The sequence below is a fragment of the Acanthopagrus latus genome, chromosome 21, assembly GCF_904848185.1.
Source record: "Acanthopagrus latus isolate v.2019 chromosome 21, fAcaLat1.1, whole genome shotgun sequence".
Lineage (NCBI taxonomy): Eukaryota > Metazoa > Chordata > Actinopteri > Spariformes > Sparidae > Acanthopagrus > Acanthopagrus latus.
Genome location: NC_051059.1, coordinates 24,143,554 through 24,167,724, shown reverse-complemented (window position 1 = coordinate 24,167,724; position 24,171 = coordinate 24,143,554). Strand labels below are relative to the sequence as shown.

General features: G+C 40.1%; 1 protein-coding gene across 1 annotated transcript; it reads left to right on the top strand.

Moving 5' to 3' along the window:
• Positions 1-611: 611 nt before the first annotated feature.
• On the top strand, positions 612-23,437 carry LOC119011166 (integrin beta-1-like). Its single transcript, XM_037084088.1, has 16 exons — positions 612-925; positions 11,680-11,746; positions 12,759-12,844; positions 15,171-15,393; positions 15,494-15,664; positions 15,840-16,078; positions 16,171-16,326; positions 16,540-16,635; positions 16,770-16,859; positions 17,351-17,491; positions 17,818-18,020; positions 18,192-18,430; positions 18,524-18,746; positions 18,876-19,108; positions 19,261-19,427; positions 22,107-23,437. Exons 2-16 carry the CDS (start codon positions 11,680-11,682, stop codon positions 22,170-22,172), a joined length of 2,400 nt encoding a protein of 799 aa, XP_036939983.1. The 5' UTR covers positions 612-925; the 3' UTR covers positions 22,173-23,437.
• Positions 23,438-24,171: the final 734 nt, after the last annotated feature.

The following is a 24,171-nucleotide window of genomic DNA, read 5'->3' as shown; positions in this document are numbered from 1 at the left end:
ACTGAAACATATAATGGATCCAAGTCCAGTATTTACATCCTTATTCATACATTCACTGTATTTGCTGTTGAGCTTAAAAAGCGTGAGCATGCACCTGGTGTGATGTGCATGTTGTGCAAACTTGAGGGTGTGAATAACATCTTTTTATCCAAGCTTGAGATCTTGAGGGCTTGTGGAGACTCGTATAAACCCAGATGAGATGTTCTGAGTCATTTCATGGAGGTTTTGGAGGGGTTTGGAAAAAGTGCCCATCAACTTGGATGTTTGTAGGCTGCTAGACCTTACCTGACTTCCTTCCAACATGGAGGGAAAGAAAATAATAACTGAATAACTTTCATGTTTGGGTGAACTGTTCCTTTAAGAAAAAAAAGTTAGGCCTAATTACCTTCCCACACTCAATTTTATTATTTAAGTGTTTTCATATGTTTTGCCCATGTTAGTAGCTTATTGATTACCTGTAACACCTGTGTATGTGTGTGTGTGTGAGCAGGGACGGCTCACCACATCCGAGGTGACGAAGGGTTCACCCCCGGTAAACCTCCGCCGGTGCGTTAGTTCCTTCGCCGCGGCTCTTCCTGTGTGGGCGGCGTCTAAATAAGAAAAAGGGGTCTGTCGAGCTAGTGCATTAAAAAACGACCCAGTAGCGACTGTAACGTGTCCGGGCGAGCTGGAGAGTCCTCGCCTCATATCTATTTTTTACTTAACACATCATATATAACAAGAAAAGTGACAAACGGTTACCGGTTCGAGGACACGTTACGTACGGGGCACGTAGGAGCGGTGCGGTTTATTAGCTAAAACAAAGCGGACCCTTATAACAGTTTTAGCTAGTCTTCGCCTCGGTAACCGTTAACAAGAGGACTCTTTTTCTGGGGCTAGATGTTACTTTAAACCGACCGAAACGCCAGTATAACATCAAGACAAGGTACGTGTTGTTATTTTAACCCACATTTTGTCACATTTGACCAGGTCTGCCGTGTTTAGGGCGACTGGAAACACTTAAAAAAAGACAAAAGGGGAGAAGCGAGGAATGCTTGTCTTCAGGGGCAAACTTTGGGTGTGGATAACGATAACTATGCTATGCTAGCGGTCGAAAGACAGTGATGTTAGCTTGTTTCCTACACAGTAACACGGTATGGTTTTTTTTCTTCTTCTTCTTCTTTTTTTTTTTTTTTTGTATATTGACACGTCAAATGTTGTCGTATTTCAAGGTACACCTCAAGTCTGCCCCCTCAATTAATCTTAACACGGGGCTTTGTACAGAAAGTAGGCCATTTAGCTGCTTTGTATGGCCGAGCAGGGCAGTATGGGTGGTGAAAGTGTGTGAGGATAATTTATGATTTGTCTGTTACCTACTGGATGACTGTTAAACACAGTTTTTTTTTTTTTTTTTTCTTCAAATCATGGCAGCTTTTAACCGAAAATCAAAACTGTCAAAGAGGCTTTAGCAGATCATACTTGGTGTTTAAAGCCATTAAAACATTAATTTATTTTGTAGTGACTTTTCTGCCTAAAAGTGTTGTGTAGGATCAGTTTAGCATTGTTGTCATGTTGCTATGATGGACCTATAGTGGGGTTACGTTTTATCAAAGTCACCAGAGGATGAGTTTGACATGGCAGCCATTTCCTGCATAAGACTGTTGTGATATCTTTAACATCCACTCATCTAACTTATTTTTGGTTTTGTGCTGACATTTTTCCAGCTCTCCTCAAAAATATATAACTTTGGTTCCCTCCCTCATTGAAAGAGCACACACTCTTGATTGCCAGGATTACTGACTAATGCCTTCGTAGTTCTAAATCAGGATTTCTTTCGCCCTTTACTGGAAAGTGAAGACACCACCTGGTACTCTGAGGAATGCTGTTTAAGCACTTGGTTCCATTTGTCAAAAGACAAAAACCTTTGCCGATGTCTTTTTTTACATTTGTTTTTGTACATATACAAGATGAGCATCTCCGCCCAAAGTTTGAACATGACAAAGAAAATCAAACAACTTTCCTTTGTAAGTCAAGGTCCTGAAACAATCCACAGCTGGACTCCAGTCTGGTCAGCTGCATTATGAACTGTACAAACCTGTGGTTGAGGATTCAGGAAGACTTAAGCGTCTTAGAGAAGGCCATACTGGTTAACCAGAATCAAGAGTCTCTTGTTCAGCCATGCCCACAGCTCAGATTCAGGACTGTCGACTGTGCAGTAAGTAAGCTGGGCAGGATTGGTCTTGTCTCCCTCACTCACTTCCTGTAAAGGAATTGTAGCCTGAGGGGGTGTATTTTTCCTCTCCGTTGTATATCAACGAGAAACTTGATTTGTTAGACTGATAATCTGTGCTCACGAAGTCCTTGCTGCAAGGCTTCATTTAGCGAGATTGGGGAAAAAAATGCCTTGGGTAAATTACTAGCTTGCGTTGTCTTATAGGCAGCATCTTAATGACATAGCAACGACAGCGTATCGAGGTGCTAAAAGACATATGTCTTTGAACTCTGACGGCGTGTACAGATCACATGGATTCTTATAATATACACCAGGCCTGGTAATTGTAGACATGAAGAGCAACATGTCTGACTCCCTGTGGATCACTGAGTCACTTCCCTTAGTTACATTGTTGTGATGTTTAAACACAATGAGCCACGCTCGGATAGGAGCTAGGAGTGTCCGGGGCAGTCGGAAGGGTCACTCAGCATTACTCAACAACAAGCCCTTTACCCCTACTTGTCAGATATGACTCATGGATGACGGGCCTTCCAGTTAAGGCCAGACACGAAGCACGAAGGAGGGGGCTATGTTTGATGATATATGATCAAGGTTTAAACATTATGCTCTCATGGCTCCATCCCTCAGTGGTAAAACGTTGGAGCTCCTCGCAAACCACCCGAGAAATGCGTCAGATTACAAGGAGGTTGACGGGCAGATTTTAGGTCATTCTTAGAAGTACGGAAACAGATGGTAAAGGAAGTGGCCTAAATAGCACAACCCTCTCTACAAAAATGGGAATGAAGGATCGGGTCATGTAACTTTGGTCAGTACTTCACTATCTAACACCAGACTACAAGAAAATGAATCAATGGGTTGTTTGGTCTCTAAAATGTTGGAAATGGTGAATAAATGTTGTTAAGTGCCTCCAAGCTCCAGCTGACGTACTCAAATGTCTGTTTTTTCCAAAACCCAAAGATAGTCAGCATGCTGTCAAACTCAGACTGAGTGGTTAATTACCAAAATAGTTGTAAATTATATAATTGTTGACAATCTAATGGATTAATCGCCTAATTTCCAGCATGGCCCCATCTAGATCTAAAAAAATAGTAGCCTATAGTTCCCAGGGTAGACAAGATAACTTATTTATTTGGCCTTTTGTAAATAACTTTATAAGGTGATGGAAATGAAATCCAGCCTCAGTAAATTAAAAACACAGAGCTTTTAAAGAAGAAGAAAAGTCCAGGTATTGTCTTAAATCTCCACTGTAGGGATTTCAGCAAGGGCCAAAATTGTCTTGAAACTGAGTGATCACTGGGTTCACGTCTGGAAGAAGTGGAAAAAGCACCCCATATTTCAGTTACATAGTTTTTTCCACGACATAGTATGGAGCCAGTTCAGAAGGAATGCGTTATCTCATCTCCCTGGGGAGGGCAGAGAGATCGGGATCTCCTCCATATGACAGACAAACCTCAGACAACTCTTTCAGCTCTTTCAACAACTTTTAACTCTTTACAGAACCGGTCAGCTTTATCTGCCGGGTGCAGATAAAGTAGGGCAATTTGATGTGGAGATGTTTAAATGTTAGAACATATGTGAAACATGTTAATGCATGTCACACAGATCACTATTGCTCTTAGTACTTGTTTGGGTTTGGCTAGGTTTTTTGCCATGCTTGTAATGTTGGATTCATGGTTGATAATGATTAATCCACAATTGATTAATCTGTTAGAAGGATTTTATCAGGATCCATTTTGACTGATAGAAGTTAATGCAAACTATTTTGCCCTTCGCCTCCCTTAAACTGTTAAAGAAGTGCAAGTATAAAAAGTAAATGACACTTATTTAACTTAATATGCTGTCCAAACATTCATTATTCTGGGAGAGGACAGTAAAAATGTCCACTTATTCTTTATACCATTTTTCCAGTCGGCTGGATGTCAGCTGGTCGAAATATGAACATTAAATCGACCACATTCCTGTTGGGTTGCTTTGTTTTTGTCACAAAGAAGTAGATAAAGACAGACCTCACCTGTTAACATTCCTCTAGTTCGACAGCACTTTTAAGTTCCTTATCAGCTGTTTGCTAAATGAAGGAGAAATTTTGTATGAAGGCTGGGTTTCCTTCAAACATGCTGTGTCTGCAGTCAGAAGCAGGGTGTTCTCCCTGATCCTTCAACAGCCTGCTGGAGAGGAAAGTGGTGTCTGGGTGTGGTTTTAATTAAGGAAATGGATGCAGACTCATGCTGTGTTGTTTGGGGACCCAGTGGACTGAAAGTGGACTGTGACTTTCAGCAGCAGGTGTGGGCCGGATGGCTGACCGAGTGGCAAACAGAGCAGTGGGGGATGGGTACCCAACTCATTTTGCGGACTACCAGATGACCCACCCAGTGTGAACAATGCTGACTTGTGTTGGATGGCCACCTTTCACCATGCTAGAGTCTCATAGAAGATTTTGGTGTTTCAGTGCAGCATTCATGATTCGATTACCCTAAACTGTATTATTTGACACATGAAGTTTTTTTTCCTCTGTCTTCTTGTGCTTAAAGAGGAATGTATAAACAATTTTGTGGCCAAATGTGAAGCTGCGTGATTTCCCCAAATCCAATTTTTTGAAACATTTCTCAGAGATGTTGATTAAGTGCCAGGTGAAATTGTATCATGAAGTGATCATGGCACATTCTGCCATATATCAGCCCATAATCTGTTATATTTTTGGTTGCCGGGATCAATGTCCATTAGATGCTGCAGATTTATTTGGCATTGTGCACCAAATGTACACATGGTCTTATGTTGTTTTGGTGCGCAAAGTTAAGTGGATAGATTCAGAAACAGTCAGTTGATTATTTGATTTGTAGATTGACAGAAAGTGCTACTTTTTCAGTAATTGATTAATTGTTCAGTTTATCATTTAAGCCATTCTCCCAGTTTAAACGCCACATATAAAGTTTTACTTTTAGAGGATTTGCTTCATTTCTCATGTGACAATAACAATAATATTATGTCTGAAGACCTTATCATGAAGTTATCACAATTTCCTGATGTTTTGTAGACTAAGCAACTAATTGCTGATGAAGTCATTTTTGGTTGCAGCCCTGGTTTGCATCTCTGCATATTTTTATTTCAGCAGTCATGTAAGATGAACAGCGATATAATAACAAGGCGTCTTTTCGACTGACTCTTTTGTCTCCGCATCCTGGACATTGTGCCACTTGGCTGCATATAAGGAACTCTGTGTGTGATAAAAATATAAAATACAGAAATGATGTAGAAGTTGGAAAATGGAAAAGCTGCAGTATTGGAAATACTGTCTACTGTCAGTATGAGTAGTAGTTAGAGTTTTAATCAAGCTGTGGGCTTGTTTGCGATAGTGTTGAAATGATACACCGTATTTAAGCAACAACATGCAAGTTCTCACATGTCGTGTTGGCACTGTGGCACTAATCACTGCTTCTTTTCATGAGAAAGAAGTGAGCTGAACACTAGGGTTAGAGATGCACAGAGTGGTTAACCTCTAAATGCATGAAACAAGGAACCATTGGGCAACCAGTTGTGGTAGCGTTTGCAGTCCCTTCCATTTAAATTTGTCTGGTGCGTGCACAAAGAGTAACAATGAGCAGTATTTGTTCTGTGTTTGTACTGCTGGCTAATGTGACATGCTTGTTTACTGACATCTTGGGGAAAAAATTATCTCATTTGTTTTGACACCTCTCTCAGTTCTGTCTGCCAGTGTTCAGCAGAGGAAGCTATACATCAGCTAAACATACTCGGCAGGAAACACTTGCCGTAGTTGCTCTCGTTTTGAGACATTTGTCAGAGGTGGACATGAGGGAAGGAGCAGAAATGTCATGTTTTCTGTTCAGTTCTGTTGTCATACATTTTTGTCAAGAAACCTTAATTCGAACGTACCATACGTTATGTACCATATACCATAAATGCAGCCATATAAAGGAGCATTATGGGGCCTGTTTGTTTGAAGTGTGGTCATCCACAGTCTAAACATGGACTTTGTTAAAGATTACTAAACATTCCCAGATGTGACGTGCCCCACCTTCAGATAAACACCAGGCTTGTCTGTTCAAAGCCACATGAGCTGCTGCAACAAGTCACAGAGGGTTCAAGAAGGCAGGTAATCTGTATCTGAGTTTATAAACATCTTCTTCTGTCAGATCACACAACACTTTCACATAAGTGAAAACCACATATAAGACTTCCAGTTACACTTTTTTCCTGGTTGCTTCCAGCTGAAGACAATTCTGTGTCTGTAAGATTAGTTTTTCAGAGTTTTAGTGAGTGGCTCCATCAAGAGGAAGTCTCCTGCCCCAGACTGTAAATAGTGAGTTTCCTGAGTTAATGACAGTCATTAAGTTAGTACGCCACCATCAGTGAACAGAGGAAGGGGTAAACAAAGAAGCAATGGTGACACATGTCCACACAGCCATCATGTTCTACTCCTGTTTTTAGGTGTGACTGAAGCTGACCCTAGACAGGATCAGATCTCAGATCTCTTTAGCCTCACTGATACAGGGTGGACAAATAATTAGCAACATCTCTCAGGAAAACACAATGCTAGGATTTCCCCCAGGAAAGCGGTTAGAAGAAGTGGTGACCGCTGACCAATATATAAGTCCGTTTGACCACAGTTATTGACGCAGAGTCCACTGAATGAAACGTGTCATTATCAAACTAACTTCAGCCTGGTGTCCGACTTGGGGAGAGTTTTTTTTCCAAGTTTACATGGATATTTATATTGTAGAGGTTATCTACCAGTAGTCAACCTTTCACCCTTGTCCATTTTCTGATTGATCGTTTGGGGATGGGTTGTTTTCAACATTTTCATTGAATTAAACGGAATAACGCATTGATCTTTTGGGGAAAAATCACATGTATTTAGTGACTGGTTAGTGAGCACCTATTTGTGAACAAAATAGGGATTTCTGTTTCTGGCTAATCCAGAGAATCAAATCCTTGAAAAATCCAGAAATCAACGTGCTTTATCACATTGCTGTAAAGTATCTTGTGAATCAAACGTTACAACATGGTAGTCTGATGTCCTTATTTATGTCTTTGCGCCGCTTCTCTTTCACTGAAGACACTGACAAGTAGGCGGAGATGTCACAAAGGGTGTCGATTATTTGCAACACAGCTTCTTCATGTGTGAGCAGAGGAATGCTCTCCGTGACTTTACATCAGACAGAGAGGCTCTGGTCCCTGAGGCGCACTGTTAGACAGTATATTGAATCAGAGCGCCTCTGACCTATCAGAGACTGATGGCAGCCAGTGGACCATAACAAGGAGCGTTGTGGAGGATTGAGTTTCAGTCTGCTCTTCCCAGCAGCTGTTGGAAGAAATTCTTGATAAAACATTTGTCTGGGTCTGTTTCAACACAGCTTGTGTTAAAAACTGGGCTTATTGTATTGGTTTTCAGCAAGCAGGTAGTGTTTACATTCAGAATACTCAACAGAAAAGCAAAAAAAAAGTAAGTCCAAAAAAAGTGGATTAACTTCATCTGTGCTGTTGTGGCTGGTTTGATTTGGGCATGTTTTGATTCAATTGGATTTACTTTTCTGTAAGTGCATAATACCAGTGAGCAAACACCAGACATTTGTGAAAATAAAATAATCTACAGGTTCTGGAGCGGTCCCTTTTAGGACAGAGCACACTACATTTCATTAAGACAAATTCATAAAACCTCACCATGCAGGACTTTCAATTTAGTAAAGAGTTTAAATTTCAGTCATCACAGAAGCTGTGGAAGCAGTTTCTTTGAGCAGTTTTTCAAGTTGAAGACTTAAAACAACCTGTGCAGCTTTGTCAATCTCATGCACACTTGTCAGTCTAACCTGCAAATGTCTGGTTGGCATTGTCTTTTTCTGCCTGGGCAAACAGCTACCATAACTGTATTTGAGGATGTGGGCAGCGAGTGAGAGGTCAGAAAAGCCACTGTTTGACCCAGCAGATGTTGTCTAGTGTGCAGTTTTGGTTGGACATGTCTAATTTCATCACATTCTTATATTTTCATATTTACAAAGTTGAAAGAAGAGAATCCTAAAAAAAAAACAAGATTGAATCCCATGATCAGTTAGTGAGATGGTTTCCTGGTCTTTTTCAAATTTTGGGACATTCCTATGAGAGAAAGTTTTAGGTGTATGTTTGCTCTTACTTAGCAAGTTGTATTGGAGAGAGCTGAGCGGCTCTGGTCATTACAGACATAGAATGATAAATGAAATATGAAATGACACTTATATTGAGCATCCCGAACACAAAGCATGCGTTGTCGCTGTCTTCTCCAGCCTGCCCGTACAAAGTCATGATTCGACACGGTGTGCTCCCGTTACTCTAAATATTATGCTCTCAGGTTTGTCATCGCGACAACTCATAGGCCATAGTTTCTGCTTGATGATGGGGGGGGGGGGGGGGGTTAAAACAGGAGTATGACTAGACTCAGACTTCGTAAAAGTAAGTCAGTTGTGTTTTATGCTCATCATTTAGCACCTATGTTATCTGCCACTAATAGTCATCATTTTAGACTTGAGATACTGTTTACCAAATTGATTGACATTAATTTTTTTTTAACTGATTTGTGGTACAAATAAAGGTCTGCAGCTTCAACTCTGTGCCTTTTTATAGTTTGGATTGGAAAAAATGACATTATTGAAATGTGTAGGCTTGTAGGTGTACTGTTCTGTCCAGGAGTTATTAGGGTGAATTCTAAGCTGTCAGGTAAATTATGTTGCATTGGAGGTAATGTGGTTGAGTGTGGAGCTGCAACTATTTATTTAAAATGACTTTTGCTAGAGGAGCTCATTCATGAATTCCCTGTCCAATGTGTAAAGGGGATTATTGATTAGGGAGGCTACACTGTGTGGTGAACAAAGACCAGTGTGTATTCTTGTTAACTGACTTGGAAACTGACCAAGACATTTCTTTGACTGATTCTCTCTGCAAAATTCACTACACACTAGTTGGTTTTCTTTTATCATGTTTCACAGTCTTGTTCACAGATGAGGCCATCAGTCTGTGTCTGCCGGACGTTGCTATCAGCTCTTATCAGCTGTGACGTTCACTGGGTGGAAGCGGCACAGACTTTAATGTCCCGCCATTTCTAGTGAACCATTGAAGTCTCCCCCCTCAGCGGCCATAATAATTCAGCTATTACTTTTGAGATGTTCTCAGCTGTCTTCAGTGCTTTGGAGCTGACAAGAAAATTAGATTCTTCTTGAACATCTTTTATTAATTTGTGTGAAATCTGAAGTAACAATGAAGAAGTAAATTAACTGGTAATTGGTGAAAGGAAGATTTAATTTGGGGAGGTGTCTGAAATAGTTTATTAAGCAAACCTGTTTCTCAAAGTTATCATGCTCTGGAGATTCCCATGCCTCCCTAATGTCTTTTTGTGGCACACAGGCCTTGGAGACTCCGAATGCCTCCCAATCTGTCAGCTCTCTGCAATTTGCAGTCCTGTGCAGGCCAAACCCCCGTGCGGTAAACAAAGCTGGTCCTCAGGAATGTTGGGGAGGAGCCCTAATGGTGTAGCTTGCTTTAATTCTATGAAGCATCTTGCTGGGTATGTTGGGTGTTGAAGATGTTATCTGTCTTGCCACAAGTCCTTCTTTGTGTCAGGGTTCAGTTTGCAAGTATGTGTAAAAGGAATCGTTCTTACTGATCTACAGAAGAAAGTTAACAGAAAATAATTCCCACATGTTGCCCTGTGTCCAGCTGTTAAAAGGGATTCTAAAAATTCAAATAAACATTATAGTCTGTTTCTGTCACATGTCAAACTTTATGAATCCCCCCACTGTTCCACAAGTGTTTCAGTGTGGGATTTTTTTTTTTTATCTAGCATGCTTTGCTGACTCTGTTTCCTACAGAAATATGATAACTATCACTAAAGTACTTATGGGAAACTCGCATTTAAGTTGGCCATTAGACCTCTTTTCACAGGAAGTGGCTTTTTTGTTGTTGTACAAGCCTGTACCCTCTGACCCACAGCACTGCAGTATACATATTACAGCTTTTCAGAGAGCATCTACTGGATGATGTACAGCCACTAGTTTTAACTCTACTTCTCTCAGTGTTAAAATATCCTTTCTTGTTTAGTGGAAATATAAATGGCACTTTTATCCATTGCCATTTGTAGAATTGTCTAAATTGGCTATTTTGGGACACAGCTGCTGACTTGGAGACACTGCCTGATTCCTTATGTATATTTAACTGGGGTAAATACACAGACTTTCTAAGTCTGAGGATTGGGCAGACAGTCAAGGAAGTGTGTCACTGGAGTTGTGGGGAATGGCAGACATTCAGGATGAGGCAGCTTCACCAAATATGGCAACACACACACACACACACACACACACACATGAATTTGCTATGTCGTCTCTCCATTTTCTGCTACAGAGTTGTGATCTTTACTTGACTTTGTTTCTGCACAAAACATGCTTAGTAAAGGACTTCTTCCATGTTGCTGACAAACTAACAAACATAAGCCACTGTGAAAATTTCAGTCTTTCTTTGGTCCTGTTTTTGGTTGGTTAATGTTTAGCAGCTTTGCTCAGTGACTGTGGTGGAGAGGCATCATTGGATTGCTGATTAAACCACAGTTATTCCTCCTCAGTTTGCATTCTGTGGCAGCTTGAAATGTCGGTCATCTCAGTATTAAAGCCTCCACTGCTGCTCTGTTACAGTCGTTACACGTCTGCTGCTAGACTCATTATGAGTCACTCTGGACAAGACCAAACAACTCTAGTGTAAATGTGACTATTCTCTCATTTACGCAAGGTTTTTCGTACTGCTTCTGAAGCTTGTCCGTCATCCTCTGTCTCCCGTGTCGAGTCTTATCTGACATGCCCTGCCAAGATAACCACCTACCTGTATGTAGGCCTATCACAGCATGAAAGTTTACAATCCGCAGTCAAAAAGCAAGTTATGGCTGAAGCCAGCTGAGTGGGACCGAATCAACCCTCCATATATGGAATAGGATAAATGAAAATCACTCCTCCTCTCTGCTGCCTTGCGGTAACTGACGTATTTCTCCTCAGCGGGAGAACGGAGCGTTAACACACACGGCGTGATGGGAAGACAACACTACAGAGGTGTTTTCAACCTAAATGTTTTCATTCTGGTGGTGTCATTAAAATGAACACTGCTGTTTTTAAGAGTTGCAAGGCCATGAGAAACTTTTCAAGGGGGGATGGCTATGTTAATGGTGCACTTGGTAGTTGAATAGTTTCTCTAAGTGTTTACTAACTTATATGCAGGCGAAGTTGAAGTGTTCCCTGTGCAGCTGTTTCACATAGAGAAATGTAAATATTTGATCAGTTGACAGCAAAAATAAACTTTTTTTAATGTATGCACATCGGAGGAATGAGTCTGACTGACTTTGGAAAAATGTGTCAAGCATTAAATGTTGTTGTATTTCTTTCATGCTGATGTTTCTCCTGGTTTCAGCTTCCAACACTGAGGTTTTTGTATTTGTCTTGTTACAGATGGATCTACGGTTGCTTTTCATAGCAACGTTATCAGTGGTCCTTGGTGGCAGCTGGGCACAGCAAGGTAAGAACAAGTTTCATACATTTAGTTAAAGTTTGCTCTAATTTTCTTGATCATTAAATATTACCTAGCCCAAGGTTTGTTTTAATGCTCTGTTAACAGACCCTCCAGTACAATGAACCTTAGCAATCGTTGTACTTGAGGTGAACGTTGATTATCATGGTTTAACTTCTCGATTATCATGCTTGCATTGGGTCAAATGCTGCCCTCTCTGTTAGGGGTTGACCAACTGATTATCCAACTATGTTTTTTTGTTTATTTTTGTACATTTAAAATAAACTGATTTTAAATGATGTACTCTGGCTCTAATGCAGCCACCTCTCAGTGGATGCCGTCTATATTCACCACTCAATCAGTCAGATTGTCCAGACCGTAACGTTGCTGGTTGATGGCCCAAGAGAAATGCGTTTGCAGACTGCTGCATACTCTTGGGTTGCTTAATCTATAAAAATAAATGATAATGATAAATAATAATAAATGATTATTCACAATAATTGATTAATAATTTGTATTTATAATCTAAATCTGTGAAAGAAGTAGCACCTGAAGTTCTGAAATGAATGTAGTGGAAGAAAAAGTACAGTATTGGACTAGAAGTAAAGTAAAAGAAAATGAAGTACCTTTTTAAAACAGACGTTCTGTAAATTGTATATCAGATCCAAATATTGTTTATTTATCGTTTATGTTTCGGAATCTGCCCTGATATTGGTCGTTCCTTGCTCTCTTGTTCTAGACGTCAGTTTCTTAAGCACAGTGCTTTGCCTACAAATCTTGTATTCTTCATTCATGGTTTAATGACTGTGTGGGTCCTTTTAGCTAGTGGTGGGAGGCTTTTTTTACAAGGTGAAGTCATCTCTTGGGGAGCTGCCTAGAGCTTTTCTCAGCATGAGTCAATGTTCTGAGCTGGAAAGGGGATGTGACTTGTGGCCAAAGACTGAAGCTGGTTTGAGTTAGTGAACTAATGGAAATTTTGTTTTGTCATCTTGGCTAAAATAAGTTTTGTTGTCTCTTACAGAGGGGAGCATATGCATCAAGGCGAACGCACAGTCATGTGGGGAATGCATCCAGGTCGCAGAGTCGTGTGGATGGTGCACAGATGAAGTGAGTTGAATCACATGAGCTGTCAACAAAGAGGTTTATCTCATGAATGAAAAATTATCTTGAAATCTTAATCTTTGGACGTGGCACAGGGTGTAGTCCCAGTTATCTCTACTTAAAACACACGAATACCATCCAAAGATACTTTAATTTGCAAGAATGACAAAATATTATTATGTACTTGTGTTCATTAATCTGAAACTCAGGTGGCATTCTGTAAGTAAGGAAATACTTTTTCTTGTTTCTTGAAATCCATGCCATGTTAACTCTGTATACTATATAAAATGTATGTATACATGCACATAAACTGTACTTGGCCTATAAGTACATGTACAAACAAATGCCGAGTAGTACTTAAGAGTTAAGATATTAAAGAGACTTGCTGTCTCTTGCCTTTCGACCAAAGACAAGTAAACCCAAACTTCTCCATTAATTGTAAACTTGAGTGCTGCTGCTTCTTGTCTTGCCGGATGAAATAAAATGTTTGTTCATCCATTAACAGCGTTTCATTTATACTGCAATGTGAAAATGTAAGATCCCTGCGTTATTATGATTATTATTAATTCATACACAATTTACTCTGTACAATAAAACTAAAAGTCACCTAGAAACAAGTCTTGGTAATCTATTGGTGCACTGCAACATGTAGTGGGACCTGAGGTCACATTGGCTGATGGTTGCGTGAAGACATTTTTTGGGTCTTGCAAGCTGTTTTACAGTTTGATGACACCCATTTCTGTGTTTACTCAACTTTGGTTGCCCCAACCCATTTTGTTAATCGCTAACAAATTGAGCATCTGTCAAGGCAGAACTGCATTCCTGTTAAATCTTGCCTGTACTTCTCTATCAGACAGCTCACTCACTGCTATGTGCTATCCAACAGTGAGCTTATGAAATCACAACAGTACTGCAAGTTTAAGTCCGGTCATGTTTGGTTATTTTGCTTTTTCACCAGAAGAGGTGATGCTTATCCGCAGCACTGAAGTACATTCGATTGATCTTGTGCTGTTATGCATATGATGTTCAAAATGAAACAAAAATCATAAAGGAATAGCACTGAAGAACAACTCGTAAATACTCCACAAACAAAGTTAATGGCTCCTTTACAGTCTGATTTCACTGCATGGATGAAAACTATGAACGTTGTGTATGCTGCCCACTGCTGACAACATTATGTACACTCTTTCCTGTATGATTGAGATGAGTTTCGATAATTCCTCACCTACTCTTTTGTACATTTTTACTTCATTCATCCCATGATCTCAATCATCTTCAGAACAGTATATGTCTTTCATCTCTGTGGTTTTCAAACATTTTGTCTGATGTGTACGGCGAGATGCAGAGCAGGGAAAAAGGCCTTCGTGGGTCATGTGGTTATGGAAGAATTAGGTCAAAGAACTATTTTTGTTTTGACTGTGTTCATTGTCTCAAGTTCTCCACCACTAAGCCTTGTGGGATATCATGTGCATCCAATATATACTGTTAGCCGGGATTCACAGTCATCTGTTCCTTCTCATCTAGTGCTGCCCAAGAACAATGGCTTAAAGAGCAGACCATTAAAGGGATAGTTTGGGTTTTTTTGAAGAGGGATTATATGACATACTCATCCATAGTCAGGGTATAGGAAGCTAAAGCGATAACTGCTGTAGACGGGGGGTTTCAACAAAACGCATTTTAGCCCAAAAAATGTATCAAATGTGTACACTACATTAGCAATATTTTCTCTGGTTAATCTTGCCATCTATTTATGCTCTCTTTGAAGCCACCAAACTCCTTTTAACAAAAACAGCAATTTTCCCTCATGGCCACAGGAGCTCCTGATCTATCACTGCTCTTACAAAGGGTTACTTTGGATTCACTGAAACCATGCAATAACTAACCCTTGGCTTCATGTCAAAGATCCTGGACATTGTCTCTGCTGCAGATATGTATGACTTCTCCAAAATCTCCAAAACTGAACAAACTGTTACTTGTGCCTCCATTTTCCCCCCAAATTTCTTCTTACTGAGTTTGTCAGCTTTTCAAAGTGACATTTGGATTTCACATGAAGTCGTGTCGTCCCTTAACATGTCAACATATTCGTCAGTACTGTACTGATACGTACTGTTTCATCGTGTTAGTTTGTCAACATGTTTAAACATGCTAGTCCCAGCCAGACAAATTCCTCAACATTTACAGGACCCTTCCAGATGTGTCTGCATTAACATCCCCTGAGAAAATTATCCAATATTTTTGTCTTGTCTTGAAAATACAGAAACACCATGTAGGAAGTTAATTAGGAATGCAGAACAATTGGATCCTCACAAAAACTTCTCATGCTATTTCACAGGACTTCCTCACTGTGGGTGAGTCCAAGTCGGCTCGCTGTGATGATCTGGAATCCCTGAAGAAGAGAAAGTGTGCTGTGACCAAAATTGAGAACCCACGTGGACGCATCAACATCACTAAGAACACGCCTGTGACCAACCGCAAGAAGGACAGTGCTGCCAAACCCACCCCTGGCCAGATCACCCAGATTCAGCCTCAGAAACTCACCCTGACACTCAGAACTGGTAAATATCCATTCATTTTAATTGAAAGTATCCCAGTAAAACGTCTGTGTGAACAACGGTAAGTTAAATTCTACTAAAAATTGTTATTTTTGTCCTCAAGGTGAGCCCCAGACTTTTGACCTGAAATTCAAGCGTGCTGAGGACTACCCCATCGACCTGTATTACCTTATGGACCTCTCCTTCTCCATGAAAGACGATTTGGAAAATGTCAAGAACCTTGGGACTGACCTCATGGAGGAAATGCAGAAGATTACCACAGATTTCAGGATTGGTAAGCAAAACACAACCCCAAATGAAGAAATAATAATAATAATAATAATAATAATAATAATAATAATAATAATAATAATAATAATAATAATAATAATAAACAGAACAGCTTTTTTATTTTTTATTATCATTAAAGATATTTTTACAATCCTGAATAACACACATTCCCCTTTTAGGTTTCGGCTCATTTGTGGAGAAGACGGTCATGCCGTACATCAGCACCACGCCAGCCAGGCTCATCAACCCCTGCACAGGGAACCAGAACTGCACCAGCCCCTTCAGCTATAAGAACGTCCTGAAGCTGACAGACAAGGGAGACGAGTTCAATCGGTTGGTCAGTCAGCAGCAGATCTCAGGAAACCTGGACTCTCCAGAGGGGGGTTTTGATGCCATAATGCAGGTGGCCGTCTGTGGGGTAAGAGGAGGCTGAAGAGCTTTTTCATGTCTAATGCTGTTTGATTATTATTGGTTTATTATATAACAAGACGGTTCTGCTGTTCCTCCCAGGAACACATCGGCTGGAGGGACGTGACTCGTCTGCTGGTGTTTTCCACTGATGCTGGTTTCCACTTTGCTGGAGATGGCAAACTTGGCGGCATCGTCCTACCCAACGATGGGAAGTGTCACCTGGAGAACAACATGTACACCATGAGCCATTACTATGTACGTAGTGTATCATTTATTTAATATGCATAATGTTTCCAGGGAGGGTGGACTGAGCATGTGTGCTTTTTTCAGCTTGACTCTCTTTTACTCATTGTCTCAATTTCTTATTGACAAAAAGTTTTTCCTTTATTCGACAGTGTAATTGTGTGCTCACTAATAAGTATTTGATTTGTTTTTTTTTTCTACCTGTATTCTTGAATTGTTTGACAGGACTACCCCTCCATCGCCCATTTAGTTCAGAAACTGAGTGACAACAACATCCAGACCATCTTTGCTGTCACTGAGGAATTCCAGCCTGTTTACAAGGTGAACTTCTGCTTGTAGCATTTTAACTCATGAAAATGTTGACTTTTTAATTAATATCATATAATTCAAATGAAAGTTGCATATTTACCAGTTGTTCTCTCTGTTCTTACCTTTGACATTTTTCTCTCTTTCAGGAGTTGAAAAATCTTATTCCTAAATCAGCTGTTGGCACATTGTCCTCCAACTCCAGCAACGTGATCAAACTTATTATTGATGCTTACAATGTGAGTCCAACTGCATGTTCACATGATGCCTGTTTGTCCTTGCATTAAGAAATAACTTTTTTTTATTTTATTTTGATTGCTTTTCATCATATTTACTTGGTTTAATTTACAATGTAAGATATGTTTGCACACAGTTTTGTATAAGTCCTGTGGGAAAATATCCTACATTGTTTTTCCCCTCAGTAAATAAAGATTCAAACAAATCAACCACAGCAGGTTAAGCACTTGAAATAGTTTTGCCAAGACAAATTCAAAGTTATAAATTGAAGATACTATCCCCTTGATTCACTATACTATGCGCACATTTAGGTTACATTAACCATGCCACTCCCTAACGTGCTCATTATTGAGATGAGTCACTGTAAAGTCTCTCACCAGCAGCTGGGTTTCTGGGATCTGTACTGATCAACATGTTTTTACACACAGGTGCACTACTGTCGCCATAAAACTAGAGCTTATAGTGACTGTATGATCCCTCTTGTTTTAAACAGTCTCTGTCATCTGAGGTCATTCTGGAAAACACCAAGTTGCCTGAGGGAGTTTCCATCACCTACAAATCCATCTGTAAGAACGGTGTGGAGGCAACAGGGGAGAATGGCAGGAAGTGCTCCAACATCTCCATTGGGGACGAGGTACACACGATCATTTCTGTTGCAGTTTGTGTGCAGGTGTGAAAAAGATACAACTGAAAAAACATCTCAGGTCTTGGAGAACGTACAACACCACAACATGAGAAATGCAAGTGCTTGTGAACTGGCAGCAGTGTTACTTTATAGCCTGGACGGTCTGTTTCTGTGTAAGGCACTGGTAAAGATATCCTTCTTGCCAAATCTAAAAAAGTCACTTCAAAACAAACAATAATGAGAAACACATCACAAGCTAATACTGGAACCATAACGCTTCAAGGCATCCTCTTTAATAGTTTTAATGACCTTATAAATTCTCCTCTGGTTTCCAGGTGTCTTTCAAGATTTCTGTTGAATCCCAGAAGTGTCCATCTCATGGCAAAACTGAGACCTTTACAATCAGACCGCTGGGCTTCACTGAAGAGGTGGAGATAGTTCTGAACTTCATCTGCGACTGTCAGTGTGCCAAAGAAGGAGAGCCCAAAAGCGAGAAGTGCCATGAAGGCAATGGGACCTTCGAGTGTGGAGCCTGCAAGTAAGATTCACATAGATGCATTATTCAGTCCGGTGTTCTGGTGTTTTAAGTTCTTGTGCCCCAAACATTTTGTATACTTTTTTTGGAGTGTTGAATTTGATTCTGCTTATAATGTTTGACTTTGATGACACATATTACTACTGAAAAGTTTAACCTCCTGTATTCTGTCAGGTGTGACGAGGGACGTATTGGGCGTCTTTGCGAGTGCAGCAAAGATGAAGTGCGGACTGAGGACTTGGACGCCAACTGCCGAAAAGACAACGGTACAGACATCTGCAGCAACAATGGTGACTGCGTCTGTGGCACCTGCGAATGCAAGAAGCGGGAGAATCCTGCAGAGATCTACAGTGGGAAGTACTGTGAGTGCGACAACTTCAACTGTGACCGCTCCAACAACAAGCTCTGTGGAGGTGAGGATTGTAAAAATACATTATTTTGCAAACCTTGCTGCAGTTTTCTTGTTAAATTTGTGGTTACCTTTGTCAATGTCTATGATTTACCAGGACATGGGCGCTGTGAATGCAGGAAGTGCATCTGTGATGCCAACTACACAGGCAGTGCCTGCGATTGCTCCCTGGAGACTTCCACCTGCCTCGCCAAGAACGGGCAGATCTGTAACGGCCGTGGTACTTGTGAATGTGGAATCTGCAAATGCACCGACCCCAAATTCCAGGGTCCAACCTGTGAGATCTGTCCCACCTGCCCAGGTGTCTGCGTTGAACACAAGTGAGTCTGAAGCTTGTATGCATGGCTAGAAGTAGAAGATGTTGTTCTGCCTTCTACCAATGTGTGCTGAGACTCAACTGAATATAATGCAAAGCGAAGAAAGATTCCATCTATTTTTTTTTTTGACAGAGATTGTGTGCAATGCCGAGCATTTGGGTCTGGTGAGAAGAAGGATACATGTCAGCGTGACTGCAACTACTTCGAAATGGTCAAGGTGAAGGATCGCGATGGGCTGCCACAGCCCACAGACCAGAGCTTCCCTCTGACTCACTGCAAACAGCGTGACGAAAATGACTGCTGGTTCCTCTACACCTATGCCATCAGGAACCAGACCAAGGAGGTCTTCGTGGTGGAACAGCTGGGTATGAGTGGACTTCGCATTTCGCATTAACTGATTTCCAAAATAAAAACCAGACAGCAAATGCTGTTATTTTGAAACCGGGATATTTTGTCATTTTTAAGATCATTTTTCATGAACTTCATTAATGGATTTCATTTGTTTTTTGTGATTTAGAGTGCCCAGCAGGACCTGACATCATTCCCATCGTGGCGGGTGTGGTAGCGGGCATCGTGCTGATCGGCCTTGCCCTGCTGCTCATCTGGAAGCTGCTTATGATCATCCATGACCGCCGAGAGTTTGCCAAGTTTGAGAAGGAGAAGATGAACGCAAAGTGGGACACGGTAAGTCAGTCACAGTAGCACACCTGGAGCGATAAGTCATGGGAACTTTATCTCGGGCGCAGGTTTTACTCTTTCCAACAGTTCAGTTGTTTACCTGACGCCCTCCAGCTGGTGTTATTTCAGATGTATATCGGTTTAAGATTAGAATGTGTACTTGGGGCGGAAAAAGTATTCTGGATATCGTCAATGATGAAAAGGATCAGCATGGAAAAATGTTCAGACTTTCCATCTGTTTAACTGTATGAAAAATTAATCAGAGCATTTGTAGATTTCTGAAGTTCTGAAGTTAAACACGTGAAATAATCAGCAGGAAAACGTCCACAAGAGAAAAGCAATTTAAACCGATTAAAGTGGAGGATCCCTGATCTGAACCACACCTTCAGCTCTGTGCCTCCCCGTCCTTAATCTACCTCAATGCAGTTTTGTTTAGTCTTGTTCGGTGAGGGAGCGGCCTTCCTCCTCAGCTGACAGTGCTGCCTCTCACCGTCCACATGCTACAACTGCACAACCATAAAAGGCAACGAAGCAGAGAAGAGGAGGACTGCTGGGTGACCACTGATGGAAAACTCCACTAGTGTGGAAGTCGCAGCAGCAGTGTTTATGGGTTGAGGGGAGGAGACAGGCATTCATCACAGGCAGTGCTTGTGGGAAATGTAAAAATCATGTTACTGTATAGCTTAAGTAGAAAAATGGTTAGTTACTTCATGTTGAAAAGGAGAGCCATTGTGCCAGAGGTGTCCTGTTTTAAGTCTTTTTTTATATCAGGTATAGTTTAACAAAAACTATACTAAATAATATGAAAAGATTTATAAAATTAGTAGATATAAAAGATATCGTACTAACGTAACAAATCCCATATTCCTGGAAATAAGAAGTAACCCATTATTGAAACAGAAAATGAATCTTGAGTAGAAATTTTCTCGTACATAACATGTTGAAGCTGAGAAAAAGGAAACAGTCTGTTGGGAAATGGTGAGCATAGCAGTACAACAATATTTGGTTACTAAATCAGTGACTGTACTTTCTGGGCCTCTTCTGCTCTGTGCTGCAAACTTTGTGTCTGTCCTTCAAACCTCTTTTTTTTCCTGCTTCTCTTCATTTCCTTTTCTTTTCTTTTCATCTCCCCCTTTCCTTCTCCATGTTAGCAAGGGAACCCCATTTACAAGAGTCCTATTAACCAGTTCCAGAATCCCAGCTATGGGAACAAAGACGCTGCTCTTTAGGTCAAAGTTTGTATCACCTGTTGGCAGTGTGTACTTGCATGTATTTTTTTCTCTGTGCAGAGAGTCAAGTTACACCTTGAGCTAAATGAAAGGTTTGGTGTCTGCATGTTATGAAATTAGCATGGTTACCCACTGGTGGCAAGTGGTTGTTACTGAAGTTGGTGTGATGTGTTGGGTGTTTACCTTGATGTTACTAAGAAAACTTCCACGTGAACAAACTTGTTTGTGGTAACAAACTAACTAACTAAACGAGTGTGTTTTTGTTACAACTTCCTTGTCTAATGTTGATCCTACTCCTTATATTTAATGCATAGTCATATGTCTTGCTCTCCAGTGAAATCCACATATCTTCAATTTGGTAATATCTGAATTTATTTGATTATATTTAGGATTACATGTTAAGTTAAATAAACCACTGAAAAAGCAGAGTTTTTATGAATGTGTGTGTGATCCAGTTACACTACTTTGAGCAAAACCTTGAAGAAAATAGTTACGTTTAATTACTGTAAACAACAAACTATTGGGTATTAAATGACCATATTGTCATTACTAGTTGATAGCATGTACTTACTAAACTGCTTTCTGACACTGTAAGCTAAAGAATGATAATTTATTTATAATATTTATTTATTTTCACCTTTTAGTGAACTGCACTTAATTTCAAATATGAATGTGAAGTTGACAATTTGAGGTTCAGTTAATGAAGTCATCTGAAATGTGCAGTCTGATTCCTATCACAGAGTCTCAGTGAAGACTATATTCTGGCTACTCAAATAAGTTTACAAGAGTTTACAAAGAATCTTTAGAGAAAAGCCAGGAGGGAAATCAGACCGTGGAACTGCTCAAATGTCCAACATCCGACTAAAATATATCTACCCAATCATTCAACAGCCAAACTGTTCTTCATTTAAGAAATGATTATGGCAGCGTGACCTCAGGTTGCACATGAAACGACAACTGATGTGGCAGAAATTTGTCCAGATGGTAAAACTAGTCGACACCCAGTTTGGGACTAAAATCGAGCTCAGTCTGTACAGCGTCTGCCGACTTTTCCATATGTGTCTTGTATAAACAAACATGTCAGTGAGCTATGTGTAGATTGTAGTCGTTCAGGATTAGAGTTGACAGAGTGGCACTTGACAGTCGACTGCAGCAGTCAGACTTGAGCTGCTAAAACCAGGGCAACTGTCAGCTCCCAGTTCATGTAACATGTTTGACAAAACTGTCGCAACCAGCCAAATGGTGAGAAAGCCGTTGTGACCGCATCCTCCCTGCAGGCTTTTCTTATGCGCTGTTATACTGTACTGTAAATTAATCAAATGTTGAGGTCACTGCTGTTGAAATTGTGTTATGGTAACGTGTCCAAAGGTTTGACAAGCGCTATGATTTGTTATCCCGATCACTCAGTTTAAGATCACACTTGTTGTACTGACGCTTGTTCTTTTCTGTTTCTCAGGGTGAGAATCCGATCTACAAAAGTGCCGTAACAACTGTCGTCAATCCAAAGTACGAGGGCAAGTGATGGAGCCCAGCCTTCATCGTGACAACACTGTATGGAAAAGAATTTGGGCTGATTGGACGGGAGGGGCGGGTTTTATAATGCTCTCACTGTTTGTTTGTTGTTGTTGATGTTGTAGTCACCAAATGATAGCGATGCATTTTGCCACTATGTCAGTTTGTTTTACTAATGTGTTTTTATTTTCTATGCATCTTCTGAAATGTGTACAGTCTGTGTAAATGTGGGGTTTTGTTTTGTTTATATTTCTCTGCGGAACTTGACAGAATGTGTTAAACTGAATTGTAGTTTTTTTTCCGCCACAGGGCTGGCAAGATAACGGAGAGCCTAGCTGTGCCTTTTTTTTTTTAAATTTTACATAGAACCATCAAGCCATCAGTGTTTTGTTGACGGTTGAGCTGGATGTTGATAATGGGCAACAAATGAAGAGTTCCTCTCCAAATAACGGCAGCCTTATCAGCCGATGTTTAAAAAACACAGGTTTTAATATTGATCTGTCGGAGCAAAGGTCTTACTGTGTCTGTAATCATTTTGACTCTTTTTTTTTTTTTTTTCTTTTTAAACGTCTCTGGATTGAAACTCTTCAAGCGTAGCGCCAGGTGGCCGAGTGGTAGCAATGAAATGTGTACAGTATGTTTTGGTTTCTGTGTTAAAGCCATATATGTATTCACAGAACAGGATGGAAGGCGTTTGTATGCGTTTTTCTGAATGACTTAATCCCTCTGAACAATCAATTGAAATGTGTCTTTTGTCTAGAAAAGATATATTTTCTTGCCTTTCTAGAGCAAAGGACATCAGTGTACACTAGTGTTCTGTTTGGCTCCAGGTTTTACTTGCTTAATTTAAAGCCAACTCAGGTCCTTAAATCATCACAGCAATGCCAAATACACGCAAACCTGCCTTATTTGCTAACAAAATCTGCTAATGTTGAAATGTTTTATTTGTAGGATATGAATTGGAGATGGGTCCCACTTTTTTCCTATATGTCAGTAATTCCACCCAACTGTCTTGTGGTGCTTCGATCAAACATTTTTTTTAATAACAAAAAAAAATGGTGATAATGTCATTTAGTTTTAAAGATCAGTGGTAAGGGAATGCTCTCAAGATCTGTAGAATATTTGGGTTTTGTAAAGAAAAAAGAGAAGACAAAAAAGGTTACGACTATCACCGATCTTTTTAAGTGCCTTTTTTAATTTCAACACATTCACATTTGCAATTCTGTATTTCTGAAATTATTTATTAAATAAACATTGAAAACAATTTTACCCCTATATTGTAAAAATGTTACTGTGGAATTACTATTTTGTGGATTTTTTTTGTTCTACATGCTGGATTGTTTAGTTTGTCTTCATAGCTAAAAGCAAATTATCTGCTTTTGTCCCTCAACAAAGCTCAGCACCGATGTAAAGCGGTTACTGAGTCATGCCTTCCTCCTCCTGACAAAGAATCAGTGGAAACTGTTGGTTCATCAACAAGATGACTTGTCAAAAGAGTTAAAGCTGCATTTGCTCACGTCTTGCACTCAATCAATTGTTAAAATTCCTGGTATCAGGTTTTATAATCGAGTTGTTTACCTTGATGTAGAGAGTTTTCTCAATGTTGACACAACTATAAATGTTTTAATAAGGGCATGGCATCTTTCTAAACTGATAGCTACTGTTGCTCTCTGTTAGCAGAGGAAGCAGCAAGGTCTGACTTTTCATGTCGCATTACGATATTGACATTAAGACAAGTGAATTTTACAAGTAAATTGTTACATGGGGCCCCTTTTTAAAGTTTTGAGGAAAGCATGGCATCTATTGAGGAGTTCCAGTTGTCCATCTGAAAACAGGAACACGTTGGAAAACTAATGTATTTTCATTGTTAATCAATTAATCGTGTAGTCTGTATGATGTCTATGATGTTGAGAGATGTTCATCACAATTTCCCAGAACCCTTCTCAAAATTAATTAGGAGTATCAGGACGTTTTAGTGTTTCACTTGATATACAACATAAAATTAATGT